At 43.2% G+C, this 17,403-nt stretch overlaps 2 protein-coding genes across 3 annotated transcripts; both read right to left on the bottom strand.

The window, feature by feature from the left end:
- Positions 1–290: 290 nt before the first annotated feature.
- On the bottom strand, positions 291–16,542 carry PECR (peroxisomal trans-2-enoyl-CoA reductase). Of its 2 annotated transcripts, none has more exons than XM_081853291.1 (8): positions 16,380–16,542; positions 14,436–14,569; positions 7,151–7,316; positions 5,667–5,748; positions 4,434–4,530; positions 3,236–3,343; positions 1,997–2,108; positions 291–825 (listed from the first exon to the last, which is right to left on the bottom strand). In XM_081853291.1, the coding sequence occupies exons 1-8, from the start codon at positions 16,525–16,527 to the stop codon at positions 737–739; spliced, it is 936 nt and encodes a 311-aa protein (XP_081709417.1). In that variant the 5' UTR covers positions 16,528–16,542; the 3' UTR covers positions 291–736. The 2 variants fall into 2 exon arrangements, with proteins under 2 accessions (XP_081709417.1, XP_081709418.1); XM_081853292.1 differs by lacking the exon at positions 16,380–16,542 and adding an exon at positions 14,690–14,847.
- Positions 16,543–16,628: 86 nt separating this feature from the next.
- On the bottom strand, positions 16,629–17,402 carry LOC309336973 (uncharacterized protein; the record flags this gene model as incomplete). Its single annotated transcript, XM_081853535.1, has 1 exon — positions 16,629–17,402. The coding sequence occupies one exon, from the start codon at positions 17,400–17,402 to the stop codon at positions 16,800–16,802; it is 603 nt and encodes a 200-aa protein (XP_081709661.1). The 3' UTR covers positions 16,629–16,799.
- Between the last annotated feature and the right edge of the window lies 1 nt (position 17,403).

The following is a 17,403-nucleotide window of genomic DNA, read 5'->3' as shown; positions in this document are numbered from 1 at the left end:
GTTCAAAAGCATGTCAAAGTGCAAGTAGATAAATAGGTACCACTCCAGCGAGAATGGCATTTCCGTGCGCTGCTCTGGTTCACCAGAAGCGGCTTAGTCATGCTGGCCACATGACCCGGAAGCTGTACACCGGCTCCCTTGGCCAAGATGAGCGCCGCAATCCCAGAGTCGTCCGCGACTGGACCTAACGGTCAGGGGTACCTTTACCTTTTTTACCTAAAGATGTTTTCAAGTGGCAGTTAGTACCCATGCTGCCTACTCCCACTGAAGATAAAACACAACTTTGAACATAGATACAAACCACCAGTTTATTGTGCACCAACATCTCTCATCTCTGGGAGCTGTGCCAAAGACTCTTATGGCAGAAGTGAGTAATGAATGCATGGCAATCAGAAAGGCTGTGATGATAGCAAGCTAGAGAACTTGGACCGTAATTCACTTCAGCACCTTGTTAATGCAGCATATGTACGTGATTTAGTGACCGGAGCTTAGAGTGCAAATTGCAAAAGCAGAGGTCATGAGAGATGCATTTACCGTTTTACATCAAAGCCAACAGCAGCACATGTTGACAGTTGTTTGGTTCTGGAGGACTTTCTTCAGAGGGATCATAAGAAGAAAACTAAGGCACAGTTTGTTACCCCAGTGGGGCTGTGATCCTCAAGATTGCAGTCAATTACTGAAAGGCAGCATTTATCCACTGACAGGCACGGAAGGGGGCTAACCTCATTTCTTTGTTTTACAGCTTTGACAAAGCTTTTCCTGGAAGTATCTTCTTGAGTGCTTTGGCATTATCTCCATCTGGTGCAGGTGGCCATCTATTATGATCTGTGGGAAAGGATACAATAAGACAACTACCTTCAAAAGCTAGTGGCTGCTTCATCTCACCTTAACCCAGCTAGATCTCGATGAGCAGCTCTCTTAAAGAAAGAAAACTTCCTTTAAGTGTAAAGCACTCTTTCCCGACCTTGTGCCCTTCCGTTGTTTTGGGCTACAATTTCCATCAGTCCCCACCAGCATGGCTAATGATAATTATAGTCCAAAATAAATAGTGATACCAGGTTGGGGAAGAACTGGGCTAAAGGAAATGCTCTCCAAACACCCTTTTATCCAATTCTTTCCAAAAATTATCATATTACATATTTACAGTGATCCAAATTACAGCACTGTCTTTCCAACATGTATAGGAAGAGATCCTAGGAGAAAAAGCTGTGGACCACACATTAGTTATGTTCATTTCGGCTGAAAAATCTTCCAAACACCAAAAAGGCAAACTATGTTTCTATAGATCTTTAGTCAGCTTGGATTCAGCACATGAAGATCTGGGAAAAACTAGATGTGACATTGTTAAGTAAAGGGTTGTTTGTCAAAATAATGGAAAATCATTACCCCCTTTCTTCCCCCATTCACTTCTTCCACCTCATAATCTCTATGACAGCAGTGTCTCACACCAAAGATAACTGACCTATAGAAAGGACTCTATGAACTGAGAACAGAGACATTGTATGTACCCCTTGTTGTCCATTAAAATCCTTCAAATAATTTTTATAAAAAGGTTGCTTCTTGTTGTTTATAAGACAGCTATATGACAATTCAATAACTGAGGTTGAGGTAATCCCAAGAGTGTTTTTACCAATCCCATTCCAATGTCATGAGATTTAAGGCGGCCATGGGTTAAGACTAGAACCTTTAAGTTAAGGCTGTTGAGCATATAGTTTAGGGAGGAAAGCATTCAGGGTTCACAGCACCACTTGCCCAGACTGGCTAGTATAGAAATCCTTTTATTACAGTGAGCTGTATTACTCTACAGTCCCAGGCTGGACCTAAAAAGACTCACAACTAAATTATCAAGCTACTGCAAAGCTGACAATAAACTATGATAAAACTGAAGTGTTGATTTCCACAAAAGAGTGTAAGAGATCTAAACAGGCCCTGAGTGGGCATATAACTGAACAAGCTACTTGTTAAAAAGTAGTTTTTAAAAAGCGGGTTTTTTTACCTGGTACTTCCCATGGGGAACTATATATGCTCTGCCCACCATCAACCTTCACAGTTTCTCCAGTGATAAAAGAGGCAGCCGGAGACAGCAGGAAACACACCAAGGGAGATACCTTATAAAGATTTGAGACATTTACTTATGTGAATTACAGGTATTCAATGCCTGCCATGCCATAGTACTTTTCAAAAATGCAGGTAAGGCTTCATGCATTCATCACAACAAAGGCAGTAGTGTATAGATTCTGCTCTACACATGTGCAAACGTATGCATTTGTATGTCAAAAGCATGGTGCCAATGCACAGTGATAAGCATGTAGGGTGGGCACAGAGCCAGTTACCACAACAGTGCCACCAGCCTTGCATGCGTCCACTGAATGCACATTTCTGAAAAGGGTTCCTGTTAGTTCCCTATTTGAAGGTGATTCTTAGAGCAGAAGTCACTACTGATCAATTACAGAAGATTACTGACCAGTGGCCCACAGGAATATATTACAAAATACAAAATGTTCAAGTCAAAAAGAAAATGCTTGGTATTTTACTGTCCATAAATATTATATCATTTCAATGCTTTGCTGGCTTGGATATGTCAGCAGAACGATCCATTCTAAAAGTACTCAAAAATCACCTTCAAAACTGGCAAGGTTCTATGATAAACTGCACATTCCAAAGTTCTGCAAGTTCCACCAGCAGGCTTGCAATGTGGTGTTTGCTCCTACTATGGAGTGGATGGTACATACAACATAATTATAGAATAATCAGGATACCTATTTTACGTTTATATAATGCCAGGCACATAGCTTGCCCTTTAAAGAGTACTCCAATAAACATTTTTTGTATGAACATATTAGTGGTATGCATCTTCAAATATTTTACTCTTTGAAATTTAGGGTGTTCCTTCCAGTGTCATGAAATTCCTCTTTCCAATGCAATAGCACCATTTCCCCTTAATGCATTAGTTATTCTATGAGAGGCCATAAATAAAATTACATATACTCCACCCATCCTGCCAGGCCACCCCAGCCACTCTGGGAGGCTTCCAACAGCATATTAAAAACACAATAAAACATAAAACATTAAAAACTTCCCTAAACAGGGCTGCCTTCAGATGTCTTCTTAAAGGTAGTTGTTTATGTCCTTGACATCTGGTGGGAGGGCGTTCCACAGGGCGGGCGCCACTACCAATCATCTGGAAAGACCCTCAGTGCCAAAAGGTAACTTTTAGGTTGAAATACTGTAATACCTCTTCAGGAAGTCCTAATCTCTTGGCAGGAATTTTTTGGACATAGTTTTTAAACAGTTCTTCACCATCTTTGTAATGTGCAACAGCAGTTTCTGAAAATATCACTCCCTATGAAGAAAAGGACAGACACAGTCAGACTCCATTAATGCTTAACACAGTAACATTGAACCCTCTACACTGAAAAGCAGGTCTCATTAAGACCTACACGGTTGGGGAGGGGGATAAAAAGAAATTCCAGCTCTTATTCAAAATCTTGGCTCTTTAACTTGCTTACAATTCTCTCAATAAATAGGGCTGTGCATATGCCTCAATTCCCAACGCAACATTCTGTTCTCGTGTGGTGCAGGATTCACTCTGAGAAAAAACCACTTTAATGGCAACTGAGACTGACGGCCCAATATTCCTCATCCACTGTATAATGTATTTAAATTGTTTTATTGGTATTATTGTTTGCATGGCTGTTTTAAAACTTTTTTTAACCATTTGTATTTTCTTGATTATGTGTACTTTCCAATGGTCTCCAGCAGAAGGAAGGATGGGGTAGAATGATGATAAATATTTAAAAAAAAAAAAAACCAAGCACACGCACCAGAAGCATAGTTTCTATTCCTTTCAACTAAATTGTTCTCTCTCCCTTTGGCTTAACGGCACTTATTATTTGAATCTTTTATAAACCACTAAATCTCTGTGAAGAGTTGTATCATGATATTTAGGCATGTACCAAAGTCATTTTTTCCTTAAGACAGCTTTCCCCAAAGTGTGGCCCAGTCATTCAAGGAAGATACATTGTATATCTATAGAAATTGTTTTGGGAGCTTGCATTTTATCACATTTCTATACTGTTGTAGTTTGCTTTGGCAGCTTCAGTCTGTGAAGCAGCCTATAAATTTGTAAAAGAAAGAAAGAAAGAAAGAAAGAAAGAAAGAAAGAAAGAAAGAAAGAAAGAAAGTCTCATCCTCTGTTTCCATATCCTAAGACCCATCCCAAACCCTGGATGCTGTTAGTAGGCTTAACTACAAAAACCCTTAGTAGACTCAAATAATTATGACCAAATGCACAGCTAGCATGTGATGGTAGGGAACTATCTTATTCTATCTCAGCTAAACCAAACTAAATGATCATTTTACAAATTTGTACTTATTTGATTCTTCCCTTACGGGCACCAAAGCTGGTCTGGTCACATGTTTCTGTCACCTACCGGGGAAACAGAGTTAATTCTCACTCCACTGCGGGCCCACTCGATGGCTAGGCTTTTGGTCAGGTTATCAACTGCGGCTCTTGCTGCACCACTGTGTCTGTGAGGGAAGGAAATTTTAAAAGGGCAATATTATCTTCCATCAATAAATAGACATGGGGTATGTGGCAGCTCCATCAAGACTGGATGCTTTGAAGTAACTATAGCGATACATAGCAAGTCTAACTAGGTTCACACTCTAACAAGTAGTCTTCCAATCAAACAAATCCAAAACAAATCTCAGCAGAACAGGGCAGTCAAGTTAGCAATATCTGACATTGTAGAAGCTTAATTGCAAACTCAGTGCTAACACAAACAATGAACAAAGGCTTGCTGAAGGCTTGCAGTAAAAAAAAAATTTCAATATTTTGTGTTTGTCCAATTATTCCAGCCCAACGAAAAGCTCACAATAATGTTAACAGCATTCTGTATGACTCATCAAATTATAAACAACAAGTTAGAGGAGTATAGGCATTGACTGAGAAAAAAGCATGGCTTACAGAAGACTGAGACTTCTGCGGTGCAAGGTTGTTAATAAAATTGTACTTTGCACCTCCAGACGTCTCAGTCTTCTGTAGGAACTTTGCAGAAACAACTTCCAGTACAAAAACAGAAGTCAGTATAGTACCTGTCTTTTCACTGTGTGTCCTCTTGAACTAAACTGCAAATGCATGAGAAGTTATGTCACTGGGGCTGTCTGAAGGCAGCCCTGTATAGGGAAGTGTTTGATGTTTGATTATGCTTTTATATTTGTTGGAAGCCACCTAGAGTGGCTGGGGCAAGCCAGTCAGATGGCGGATTACAAATAGGCATGTGCAAAGATGCACAGCTATATAGGCAGACCTCAGTTAGACTCATCACTCTGTCCCAGCAGAGGGACTCTGCTGTCTAGTTGGCCTAAGAAAAATGCAGCCTCTTCTTGTCTGTGACTGCTTCCTGCATTCCACTTTTTCTTCAAGAGCATTCTCAGGAAAGCCTTGCAGGTGACAATAAGTGAGGATCATAAGCACCGGCAATTTAGTCCCAAATTCCTCAAAGACTTCTGTTAAAATGGAATCTCAAGGAATGTGCATGTTAAATATTGGGAATCTGCTGTTCCATCTTGTTTTACCATTCAAATGCACACGACTACTCAGAGGGACAGCAGTTTAAGTGAAAGCAAGTGGACTGTGTATCGTATACTGATAGCAGACTTACGACATGCCAGGAAACCCTTTCCACATATCAGCCACGATGTTGACAATAGCACCTCCGTGATCCTGCATCCAAGCATTGTACACTGGGTAGACACAGAAGAATGGTTGGGAAGGCTTTTACATTGCCAGATAAATGGTGTGCAAAGATTACAGTAAACACATTAGTGGAATGAAATCTGTCTCAAGCCATATTTCCATAGCCTTAGAAAACTTGACAAAACCAGTTGCTATCAACAGGGCCTTATGTTGCTCAGAGGTAGAAGCAGCAATGACATTAAATCCAAATATTCACCTGAGAACCACAACTGAATGCACATCTTATAACTCTATTGATATTTATCTGTACTGTATAACACAAAACCACAGCTCAGTGGGACAGCGCATCTGTTGCATGAAGGTTTCAGGTTCAAACCTTGGCATTTCCAGAAAGGGCCGGGAAAGTCTACTTTGTGAAATCCTGGAAAGTCACTGCTAGTCATTGTGCAGGCAAGACTAGCTGCACCAGGTCTGACTCAGTGTGAGGCAGCTTCCTGAAGGATACCTGTCCATCTTGCTACCAATTCGTCTACTACTGCCTAAGAAAATGGCTCCAACTAGTTAGGCCTGATGACCCAGGCACGATGTTTCTAGGAAAGTATGGAGAACTAGAACTGACAGCGCTTTTGGACAATCCAGTGTTTGCTCCAGCCCCCACCTCCTGTCCTTCTAGAAAAAACTGCTCTGGAGCCTTAAAGGAAGATACTGCCGCCTCACCTGTCACCCACTATTTCTTAGTGCCAAAAACAGCATCAGTGTTCAAATGTAAATCTATCATCTAGTCAGTAGGTATCTGCAGACATGGAAAAAAAATAGTCAAGGAATCCCCTTGCTTCTTCCACCTCTAGTTGTAAATTAGTCAGGGGGAGAAAGTACTTGTCAGGTCTCATGGTTTGACCTGGGGATGTCAGATTTCAGCCTTCTTCCCAGGGTTTGAAGGGGGAAATGAGTTGAGATTCCTGCATTGCAGGGGGTTGGCCTAGATGACTCTTAGGTCCCTTCCAACTCTAAGATTTTACGAAAACAGAATTTCAGATTGAGGACCAAAAATCAAGGCAGCAGGCTATTGTATCACTGGCTCAAGAGACTTCATCCTGCTACCACTGCCCCATGTCTGTCAACCTCCAACCTAAGGCAGCATCCAGACTATCTTAGCCCCCAACCTCTCCTCCTTGCATCTCAGGGTCTGAGCTTCAACAGACCTGGCAACCCAACTTTCAACCAAACCTAGTTAGCAGTGACAACTTAGTCTGGAGTCCTTTAATAACCTGCTGAGCCCAGGAAGAACCTCAAAGTTCTCTGAATGTCTGATTATAATGCTTCTGGGGACAGCAGAGCAAGAACATGCCAAGGCAATGATAAAGAGACTGAACTGCTATACGGGGAAAGAAGAGGGGAAATTCTTCTGATGGCTTAGTTACTTATTTCCTGTGTACACCAAGTGCTCACCTGCTTTACAGCAGTAGAAGGTCCCAGTCAAGTTAGTTTCAATCACAGCATTCCAGCCTTTTGAACTAATTGCTTCTGCTGGGCTAGGAAACTGGCCTCCCCCATTGTTGACCAGGAAATCTATCCTCCCATGAAGGTCCAATGTTGATTTCACCAGTGCCTCTACCTACCAATAGTAAAAAAAAGTTGAGTGATAAGTCTGCACACAGTAGCCTTTTAGTGTTAGTCATTTCTACATTAATTACTCAAGCTTGCCCTGAGTAAAAACAATTGGTTGTTTTGTAGTGGTTTCTTTTTGTATTTTGTATATGTTGTATATTTCTCTTGCAAAAAGAAGGTTAGGGGCTGGTAAAACAGTGTGAACACTAAAGAAATCACAACATTGCAGCCGGAGGTCTAATGTCCACTGGAACCTCCTAAAAATAGACTTTTAGATCAAGATTATAGAATTTCTCAGAGAACTTCCACTGGTGTGATCCTACAAAATTTAACATATAGTAACAGCTGACTGACATGAGCATCTTGTCAAACCCAACATGAAATGACATTCCTAACAATGCCATGCATAATACTGCAAAGAATGAATAAAAAGAGCTTTTCTGCAATAAAGGAGATTAGAATAGTTATTTTATATCTAATCCTGGAAGCAGTAAACATGCATCCTCAAATGTACCTAAACCTTAGTTAGGTAGATAGAGACTTTATGGTGCAGCGGCAGCACTGATAGAATGAACAAGCAGCCTTTAATATTCTATTTAAGTCTTGTATGAAACAGTCTTTTGCCAGCAGGCAGGTCTTGCTAGTTCCCAAGGTCATCAAGGGAGGACAACCAATCTGTTGTATTTTATGAATGAAAACAGCAGCATGCAAATTAATGCATTCCCAAAGAATGGAAGCAAGGCCCACTTGGCACAGATAGAAGAGCAGAGTTCAGAGAGAAGCTGGGTGAGCATTACTGAGATTTTAGACCACCCTTGCTCAACTTAGTGCCCTGTAGATGTTTTAGACTACAACTCCCATCAGAAGATGAAACTAAAGACCAGAAGATGAAACTAAAGCCCAGCGGTAAGTAAGAAAGCATGCAGGTGGGGGCTGACTGATGGCACTTGGAGGTGGTAGGTCAGTGCCCATTTGCTCTAATGGACCAACTTCCATGTTGCTCTTCCCTTTTCAACTCCATTGAAAAGTTCTTTTTAGGGCAAACTTGGAAAAGCGATTTCATTCTCCTCTTAATTCAATAGCACCAGTTTTCTTCCCACCTCTCCACCTGTGTCCCGAGTTTCAAATTCACCTCTGACCTTCAGAGAATTTGGCAAAAGCTCTTAAAAATTGAGGATTAAAAATAAGGCTGCTTTCTTGCCTTAATGCAAACATATCTGTGCTTTAAAGAATAATGCATTGCCACACAGAAGTTATTCTTCCCATCCAATCAGTTTGTGCGTCCCCTTTCTGCTATCTGTGCCCATGGTCTTCACAAGGATCCAAGGGGCCTGGATCCCTGCCAAGCAAAAGATGGAAAAAATGCTAATCCAGAAGCATCCTCAGCTACCCAAAACAAGTAATGGCAACATTCTGCTGAAGTGGCAGAGTCACAGTCTATACAACCCCGTCAAAGAAAGGTGAAATGCCATTCTTGAATATTTAGCAAGGCATGTAGAGGAGGTACAATTCTTTCAGCATAGATTGTGTGCAGAATCAAACCAGGAGTCTTGCAAAAATGCAAGAAAAAATCTTTACATTTTTGTAAGAAGAAGTTTTATAAATGTGTAATATTTGTTTATAATGATGCCTAATACTAGGCAATTTGCAGAACAAACCCTTGTCCAACTAGCTCACAGCTAAGGGCTGCTTCAGGTGTTACATCATAGGTATAAATTCATACCTGTGCACTCCTTTTAAAAAAAGGCATGCAATCTGGGAATCTGAATACAAAGATCAACAGCTGAATTAGCTCAAGTTGACAAGAAACTGTGTGCGACTCTTCTAGAAAAACAAGAGCCATATATTACTAAAATGTTTCATTTTGGTATATCATTTGAGGAAATGATAATCATGGAAACATACTGTCAGGGAACTGACATCAGAGAGAAAAGCGGAGGCAGGGCTCCAGAGCGATGCCGGAGAGGGAACCAGTCGGGGGGGGGGGGAGGAATTCAGCGTGACACCAATAGAGAGGAGAGGGAGATGGAGGAATCGGTGTCAGGGCTCCGAGACCCTTCAACCGAGACCAGCGGAGAGAGCGCTGGCACGCCTTTGCCGTCCCCTTACTTGCGCAGACGCGTTCCGCGCAGGGAACATAAGTGGAGACTTGGGGTCAAACAGCTTTTATGCTGGAAGAGATTCAAGAAACGCCCACTGACGGATTCTGCAAGTGACTAACAGGTCACGGAGGGCGAGCTCTAACCCTAAACATGGTTGAGCAAACGATCTAACTGAAGTGGAGGCAGTTTACGCACGAGTAACCCACCCATAGCCATTACACATACCCTCCAGAATATATCACAAGATGGTGACCCCAAAACTGTCTTTTTCTATAATCATCTCTGTACTGTGGAATTCCCTACCATCTGCCATATGTGAAGCATTATCCGTCAGATGTTTCAGATTACTTGTAAATGTTTTGCCTGTGATTTCCCTAGTCCATAAGACTGGATCCTGATATTACATAATTCCTTTTTTAAATCATACTGTTTTACTGATTTTGTTGTATGTCTGTTTTATGATACCGTTTCAATTCTTTTAGGTTGTAGTTTTGTACAGAGCTTTGAGATCTTTAGACAATGAGATGAGGAAGAACCTTATGTACTGGTAAATTTAAAAATGGCATGTTTTTACTTATATTAAAAGAGGCTATAAGGGGGCAGCAGGGAAGGGGTAAGAGTGTGTTCAGGAGTTTGTTTTAAGAAGGGAGATAAATAGGCTGCATATTAGCATATAACACATTCCAGGTATATGGAGAAGCCAGAGAAAAATCAGTATAGGTAAGTAACAGAACAAATATCAGAGCTCTATTAAGTAAGAACAGCAATTAACTTCAGTTGGAAAATGAGGAATCAAGAAATACAAAAGGGCAAGTCCATAAAGTAGCACATGAAAAAAGTAGATCACTCAAAGGAATATTTATGGAGACAACCCTCAAGCACTAGACAAGAATGCAGCAACTCATACACAGAATTTGATATTTAATTATGATTAGCTACAGCTGAATGCATTTCCCAGCACCAGTCTGGATAGTCAACCAATTACAAAACCCTGATTTAACAATGCATTTAGAAGAAAATCCAGCCTCTTCAGAGAGCAAGCCACAAGAAACCATTAAATCCACACACATACACACTCCCAGGCAGCAGAGTCCAATCACATTATACTGCAAAGCCACTCATAGCCACGGAATGAGAAGTACAGATAAAAGGCTGGGCTGTTTACAGAGTATTAAGGAATTATGCAAGCACTGCATGCCCAATATGGAGAGCCATATTAATGGTTAAGACCCTTCAGTAAATGTTTGACTATGAAACCATGAGCAGTGTAATCATTCACATGACCACTCAGAAGGAAGCCTCACTGAGCTCAAGGGGAGTTACTCCTGTGTAAGTTTGTTTAGGCTTGCAGCCTAAATTGCTTTGCTTAAGAAGAAGAAAAATCGCCCAGAGAGTATCACTCAACCTTCCCCCATTAGCAAAAAAAGGAGTATTTCAGAGAGCATCATGGGCTGCAGTACTGCACCCTTTGACACCTTTATTCCATTGGGTGGCACGGGTGGCACTGTAGTCTAAACCACAGAGCCTAGGGCTTGCCGATCAGGAGGTCGGCGGTTCGAATCCCCGCGACAAGGTGAGTTCCCGTTGCTCGGTCCCTGCTCCTGCCCACCTAGCAGTTCGAAAGAATGTCAAAATGCAAGTAGATAAATAGGTACCACTCCGGTGGGAAGGTAAACGGTGTTTCCGTGCACTGCTCCAGTTCGCCAGAAGCAGCTTGGTCATGCTGGCCACATGACCCGGAAGCTGTCTGCGGACAAACACTGGCTCCCTCGGCTTATAGAGCAAGACGAGTCGTCTGTGACTGGACCTAATGGTCAGGGGTACCTTTACTTTTACTAGATTCAGAAGTCAAACTTATGAATGGAAGAGACCTCCCTTCCACTCCAAGAGGAAGCTATTGTTTCAGGGTTTTTGGAGACTTGTAACAATGTATACAACCAGACTTTGTACACTGTTGAAGCAGCACCCTCTTCAAAAGGAATTGTTATTAAACTGAAGCAATTTAAACCGGATGAATGTAATAATTTATATGCAGAATTTGATATTTAATTATGATTAGCTATAAGATCACTAAACTAGTGAAAGCATGGTGTTTTCTTTCCATACTTCACAAGTAATTTTATAATAATACATGTAATAACACCAAGCTTTCACTAGTTTAGTGATCTTATAGCTAATCATAATTATAGCTAATCATTAGTATTTATACCCCACCCATCTGGCTAGGCTTCCCCAGCCACCAAAGACTATCAACCTCATACCTAACAGATGCGATACCTAAGTGAAACCACTTCTAATACCAGATGTTGGAGACAAACAGGAAAGCTACCTTTGTAGCTTGTTTGCAAGCTTCCCAAAAGTATTTAGCTGGCCACTATTGGAAACAGAATACTAAGCATTTGGTATCCGATCCAAGAGTTTTCTTATGAAATCTATGGCTTCATCACTACTAGTAGGTAACACTATCTACAGATTTTGGTCCAAAGGTCTTTAGTTCCAACGACTCCTCTAAAAGCAGCAAGTATGATATGGAAGGCTGTTCAATTAAATAATCACAGGGAGCTCATCTCATCACTGCCATCTTATCACAACCCAGATACAATCTCCTGGTGCTGAGTGTGGGGTGGGCTGGAGAGAAAAGAGAACTGAGGTCATCTTTCCACATGACAGCATTCAATAGCTTTATGTTCTTTATGTCAGGAGAGACAATCAAGCCTGGTAGAACTGGTGGCTACAGGATGTTGAACAGCCAAGAGACACAGAGGGCACAATGCAGCATCACTGTATTCTTAACAAAGGAAACTGGCAGACTGCACAGCATTCAGGAGCCCTGTGCCAATGAGCAGAATTATTTATGAAAAAGAAAGCAAGGAGGCCCCTGAGGCGAAAGATGAAGACTCTGAAACTCGCATTCAATAAGTTATTCCCTAAGTGTTTTACGTGAATCTCCTTTTGCTGATCAGGGAAACAGCCACTCCAGAAGCCCAGTTATGAAATAAATGGAAAGAGAAAGCAGTGGTTTAGGCAGAATGAAGTAAAATAGAACCAAGGAAGGGCTATTTTTTGTAGCAGGAACACTATTTGGAGATGAAGGCAGAAGACTGGCAATAGATGGTTCTATTATTATTAGTATTATTATTATTACTACTACTATTGAAAAAGCAGAATTTGAAAGTGATAGGACAGCTCTAACACCATTGATTAATCAAAAAGCATAGCTGGCTTCCTTATACAAAGTTGCTGTTGTTTATTGAATTTATATGCCGCCCTATACCTGGAGGTATCAGGGCCATTCACAGAACAAAATCAAAATATAAAACCACAAAATATATAATCAAAATAAAAACTCAATGCCTACAGCTGACTGGCCATGAATCCGCAGGACTGCAAGTCTTTCCCAGCCTAACCTGGAGATGTTGGAGATTGAACATGGGATCTTTTGCATGCAAAGCACACATGCTTTCCCAAGGAGCTGAAACAGGGTTGAAAACCCGGGTCAAAGATGCAGTTTAGCACACGCACTCCACACATTTGCATACACACACACAGGCTGGGAGCCTCAATGGCACCCCTCTGGAGCGTTCACCTGGGGCAAAAAAGCTGGCTAGCCCCCCAGTAGCTATGACACTGCTTATAATATCTAGTAATTTTTGAAGCACTACCAAATTTGGGTCTCCAGCTATTTTTGGACTACAATTCCCATAATCCCTGGCCACTGGTCCTGCTAGCTAAGGATGATGAGAGTTGTAGTCCAAAAACCGCTGGAGACCCAAGTTTGGGAAACCCCGCAATACCATGACAAAAGAAACAAGCATCTGCAACCCTACTGCCTTCAACTCTCAAAAAAACCTCCAGAGAAAATGTCTTCCTCCAGCTCCAAAAGACAGGTTACAAACAGGAAGGGTTTTGAAGGATTACCAAGAGAAATAGTGACCATCACCCACGGATTAGGAATTAGGAAACCAAGAAGCATATGCAAAAAGAAAGGGAATTATTACAAACGCCGAATCTTAAAAGTTTATTCATGAATGTGAGACAAATAATTCCAGATACACTTGAGGTTTTGGACAGACCCAGATAGTGCATTGCAGTCTGAATTCTGAATAATTAAATGGTTCACAGTGACAAAGGATATTAGATGCACAAAAAAACGCTTTAGAGTTGGTGAAAAGGAACATTAACTTTCCCCTTCCCACTGCTCTTTTACAAAGCCCTTCCCCAATTATTTTTTAAAAGTAGAACCCAGTGGCGTAGCGTGGGGGGTGCAGGGGGGGCCGGCCGCACCGGGCGCAACATCTGGGGGTTAGGGTTAGGGATAGGGTTAGGGGGCGCAAATCCAGGGTTAGGGGGCGCAAATTACTTGCCTTGCCCCGGGTGCTGACAACCCACGCTACGCCACTGGTAGAACCAGCAGCATACCTTAACAACATAAACAACTGGGTGTTACCACTTTCATAATCAGACTGGGTGACTCTTCTAAGCTACACGAAATAAAAAACTACAATGATTTAGGGAAAGCAACAATTTATCTTAGTCAAAGCAACAGCCAGGTTACATGTTTTCCTTATAAAACAAAGTCACCAAAAATAAACGGCCTTTCCCCCTTTTCTTTGGAATAATCCAGATGCACTGTTTAAGTCCAAGTGGCTGGCTTCTAGATCCAATCTCCAGATGCAAGCACCCACATGTGTACATTTCTCAATGCCTGCAAAATCTACATTCTTCAGAAGTCATTTCAACATTGGCAAAGGAGGCTGTTATTAGCAACATACAACATTAAAGGCAATTATGCAGCAAGATGTAAATCTTTTCCCATCACAGAGTATTACTCTTACAACAACCTCTTTGAAAAATACTGTGGACTACGAGCTGATTTGGGATTCATTTGAATTAAGAGCGGCACAGAAATATAATAAATCAAATTTTGTGTGTGTGAGAGAGAGTAATACACTCAAGGCAAGTATCCTCCAGTGAACCAGTACACTAGTTGTCAATTCTGCAGCACAAAAGTATTTTGTTTTTACCTCCTCTTCTTTGCGAATGTTGCACTGTACAGGGGTAACCTGGGCAGAAACTGTGGATGGAATTTTGGCAGCTAGCTCGTTCGCTGCAGCTTTTAATCTGTCGAATTTGCGGGAGGCAATGACTACATTACAACCTGTCAAAAAAGAGGGGGGAAATACATTTTAGACATTCATAGTCTTGCATTCATAGTCTTAGCTGGGGGGGGCAGCTGCCCCCCAATCAAGTAAATAAACAAAATACTTAATAAACTGACCAATTGTGTCACAGATAACATGGTCCCCCCCCCAAAAAAAATCCTGGCTATGCCCATGGCTGCATTTTAGTAGAGGCAACAAGGGTTCTTGCTTAACAAATGGTACTGTACACAGACTGTGATAACCATCTTCAATCATGACTTTCTGGATTGTCAAGCATTTTTGGCAGTTCTGGAATTCTGCAAAGCCAGATACCCGAAATGCTTCTATAAAGCTTGCAAATTGTAACCCCCACTACGGAGCTGGAAAACTATCTCACAGAAACTTCCCAAGCCAATGGTAGAATTTGAATTATAAGACATGAAATTAGTGTAGTGCTAACGACAACAGAAACAAGACCTCTTTGGATTACAAAGAACCACGCCCACCATAACTTCTTGACCTAGAAGTGCAGATGTATGCACATGTGGTGGGAATGCAGAGCCATTAAGGAATTTTGGAATAACATCTATAATGAATTTAAAAAGTTATTTAAGTTCTCATTTAAGAAAAAACCTGAAACCTTCCTCCTGTCAATCAAACTATGGTGTATTTTAGTAAAACAACATTCAATGGCAAAAAGTTGCCCATCCTTAATTTATGACTTCATTCATCTTTCAAGCCACAAACGAGGTACAGAATCTTCAGCAGCATATGAGTTAGTTTGATATTTTAGTGCCTGCCCTACTTAACACACAAGTGACATGGCCTGATTCCCTGGTGTGACCCATGTAAAGCACACAGATATAGCCTGCTTTTTTTCAAACTGCCAATCACTTTCCCTACAGCTCAGTTACCCATCAGTTAGAAGCAGAGCTTAGAGAATCAGAGTTCATTATCTGCCTTCCTGGATTTGACATTACAGTATATATCACTGATTAACAAGAGACATTAATCCTCTAGGACGGGGGCCAAAGGGAATGATGAGCCAGTGTGGTGCAGTAGTTAGAGCGCTGGAATAGGACCAGGGAGACCAGGGTTCAAATTTCCATGCAGCCATGAAGGTCGCTGGGTGACCTTGGGCCAGGCACAGTCTCTCAGCCTAACCTACCTCACAGGGTTGTTGTAAGGCTAAAATGCAGAGGGAGAAAAGTTTGTACACCACCTTGAGCTCCTTGAGTAAAAGATGGGATATAAAAAGAATTATAAATACTGTATATATAAAACAACTAGCTTATCAAGACACAGTAGGAGTTACTCTCCCTCTGAAGCAGCATGTACTGTACACAGCTTGGATACTGTGAATATTTCTGGATCCTTTGCTGTCACTTGAGGCTCAGGTGGTCTCTGTCGCACTGAGTGCCTTCCATCAGCTTTAGCTGGTAGCCCAGTGGGGGCCCTATCTGGACTAGGGTAGCCTAACTGCTCTAGGAACCTCTAGGTTAGATTACTGCGATGTGTTCTATGCAGGACTGCCTCTGAAGATGGTTTGAAAACTTCAGGTGCTGCAAAATTTGGCAGCCTGCAACCCCCTGGCTACGCCCCTGGGAGGCTACACCTGTTGAATTCCTGCCAGTCCTGTTGAAAACAAGGAGAAGACACGGGGCAGCCCAAGTCTACCACCAACCCGCTATTTCCTCCCGAGGGGACGTGTGAATGCGTGCATGCGTGCGCGCAGCGAGGGTACCCCGCTTGGTTCACTCCCGATTTGGGGGGAGTCCCCGGGGGCTTCCCTCTGGTCCTTTCCCCTTCGGATCGCCCCTTGCCCACCGAGCTGCAGCAGGTCGGCGGTGATGGCCTTGCCGATGCCGGTGCCCCCGCCGGTCACGATGGCCACCCGGTTGCGGAACAGCCCGGACGCCAGAAAGCGACCCCCGTGGCCGCCACAAGACGCCGCCGCCGCCGCCGCCGCCGCCATCTTGGTCTCAAGAGATCCAAGGTCTCCAAAGCCACCAGCAGCCTTCGAGGGGGAGGGGGGAGGGATTAGCACCACGTGACCCAGCGCCCCGCCCCCTTTCCCCCTCCTCCTGAATTAAGCCACCAAAGCAAGCGCTGGCTGCAGGAGCATCAAGAGTATTCTTAGCATTAGAATTGTTTTATTATTGGTGCCGCTTTGTAGCCCCGACGGGGCGGGGCGTCCTCATCGCAGTGCAACCCAGTGGGCTGCCAAGAGGAGCGCGCTTTCTCCTATTACATGCGTGCCAGAAAAGGAAGGAGGGTCGCAAGGGGCGGCGGCCTTCTTTCTCTCCCCCCCCCCCACTTTTTACCTCGCAACACAAAAGGCCTGCCCCCTTCCCTGCTGCCTGCATTTAGCTTGAGGGAAGAACGGAGGGTGGGAGGGGGCGATTGCCCCTCTCCTCCGGTTCTTCCTCGACGCGCAGAGAGGGAACCGTGGCTTGCTTCTCTGCGCGCATGCAGTAAGAGGAAGGGTGGGTGGGAGAGATGGGATCCTGAGCCTCTCCCACCCAGCGCCGCAGCCTGAGGGTTGATGGCTTCACCCGTCGGGAAAAGAGGGAGCAGCAGCAGCAGCAGCGCCCCAGCCGTCGCGCCTGCTGCAACCGAGCTATGCCGAGACCCGTTGACTGCGGCGATGAGCAGCTTCAAGCGGAGGGATCCCGACGGCGACCCAGCCGTTCGTCGCTGAAGCGGACCTGCCCGGCGCCCCCCGCGCCTCTCTCCATCTCCTGGGCAGACGGGCCACTGGGGCGAGGGGAGAGGAGGAGAGCTCCTCCTTGCCTGGCTGCGTTCACCTTGCCAGGGTAAAGGGTGGTGGGAGAAGAGGCGGTGACACATC

Source organism: Podarcis erhardii (genome assembly GCF_964252035.2).
Source record: "Podarcis erhardii genome assembly, chromosome: 1".
Taxonomy (NCBI): Eukaryota; Metazoa; Chordata; class Lepidosauria; order Squamata; family Lacertidae; genus Podarcis; species Podarcis erhardii.
The sequence above is the reverse complement of the archived record's forward strand: the minus strand, read 5'-3'. Positions and strand labels throughout refer to the sequence as shown.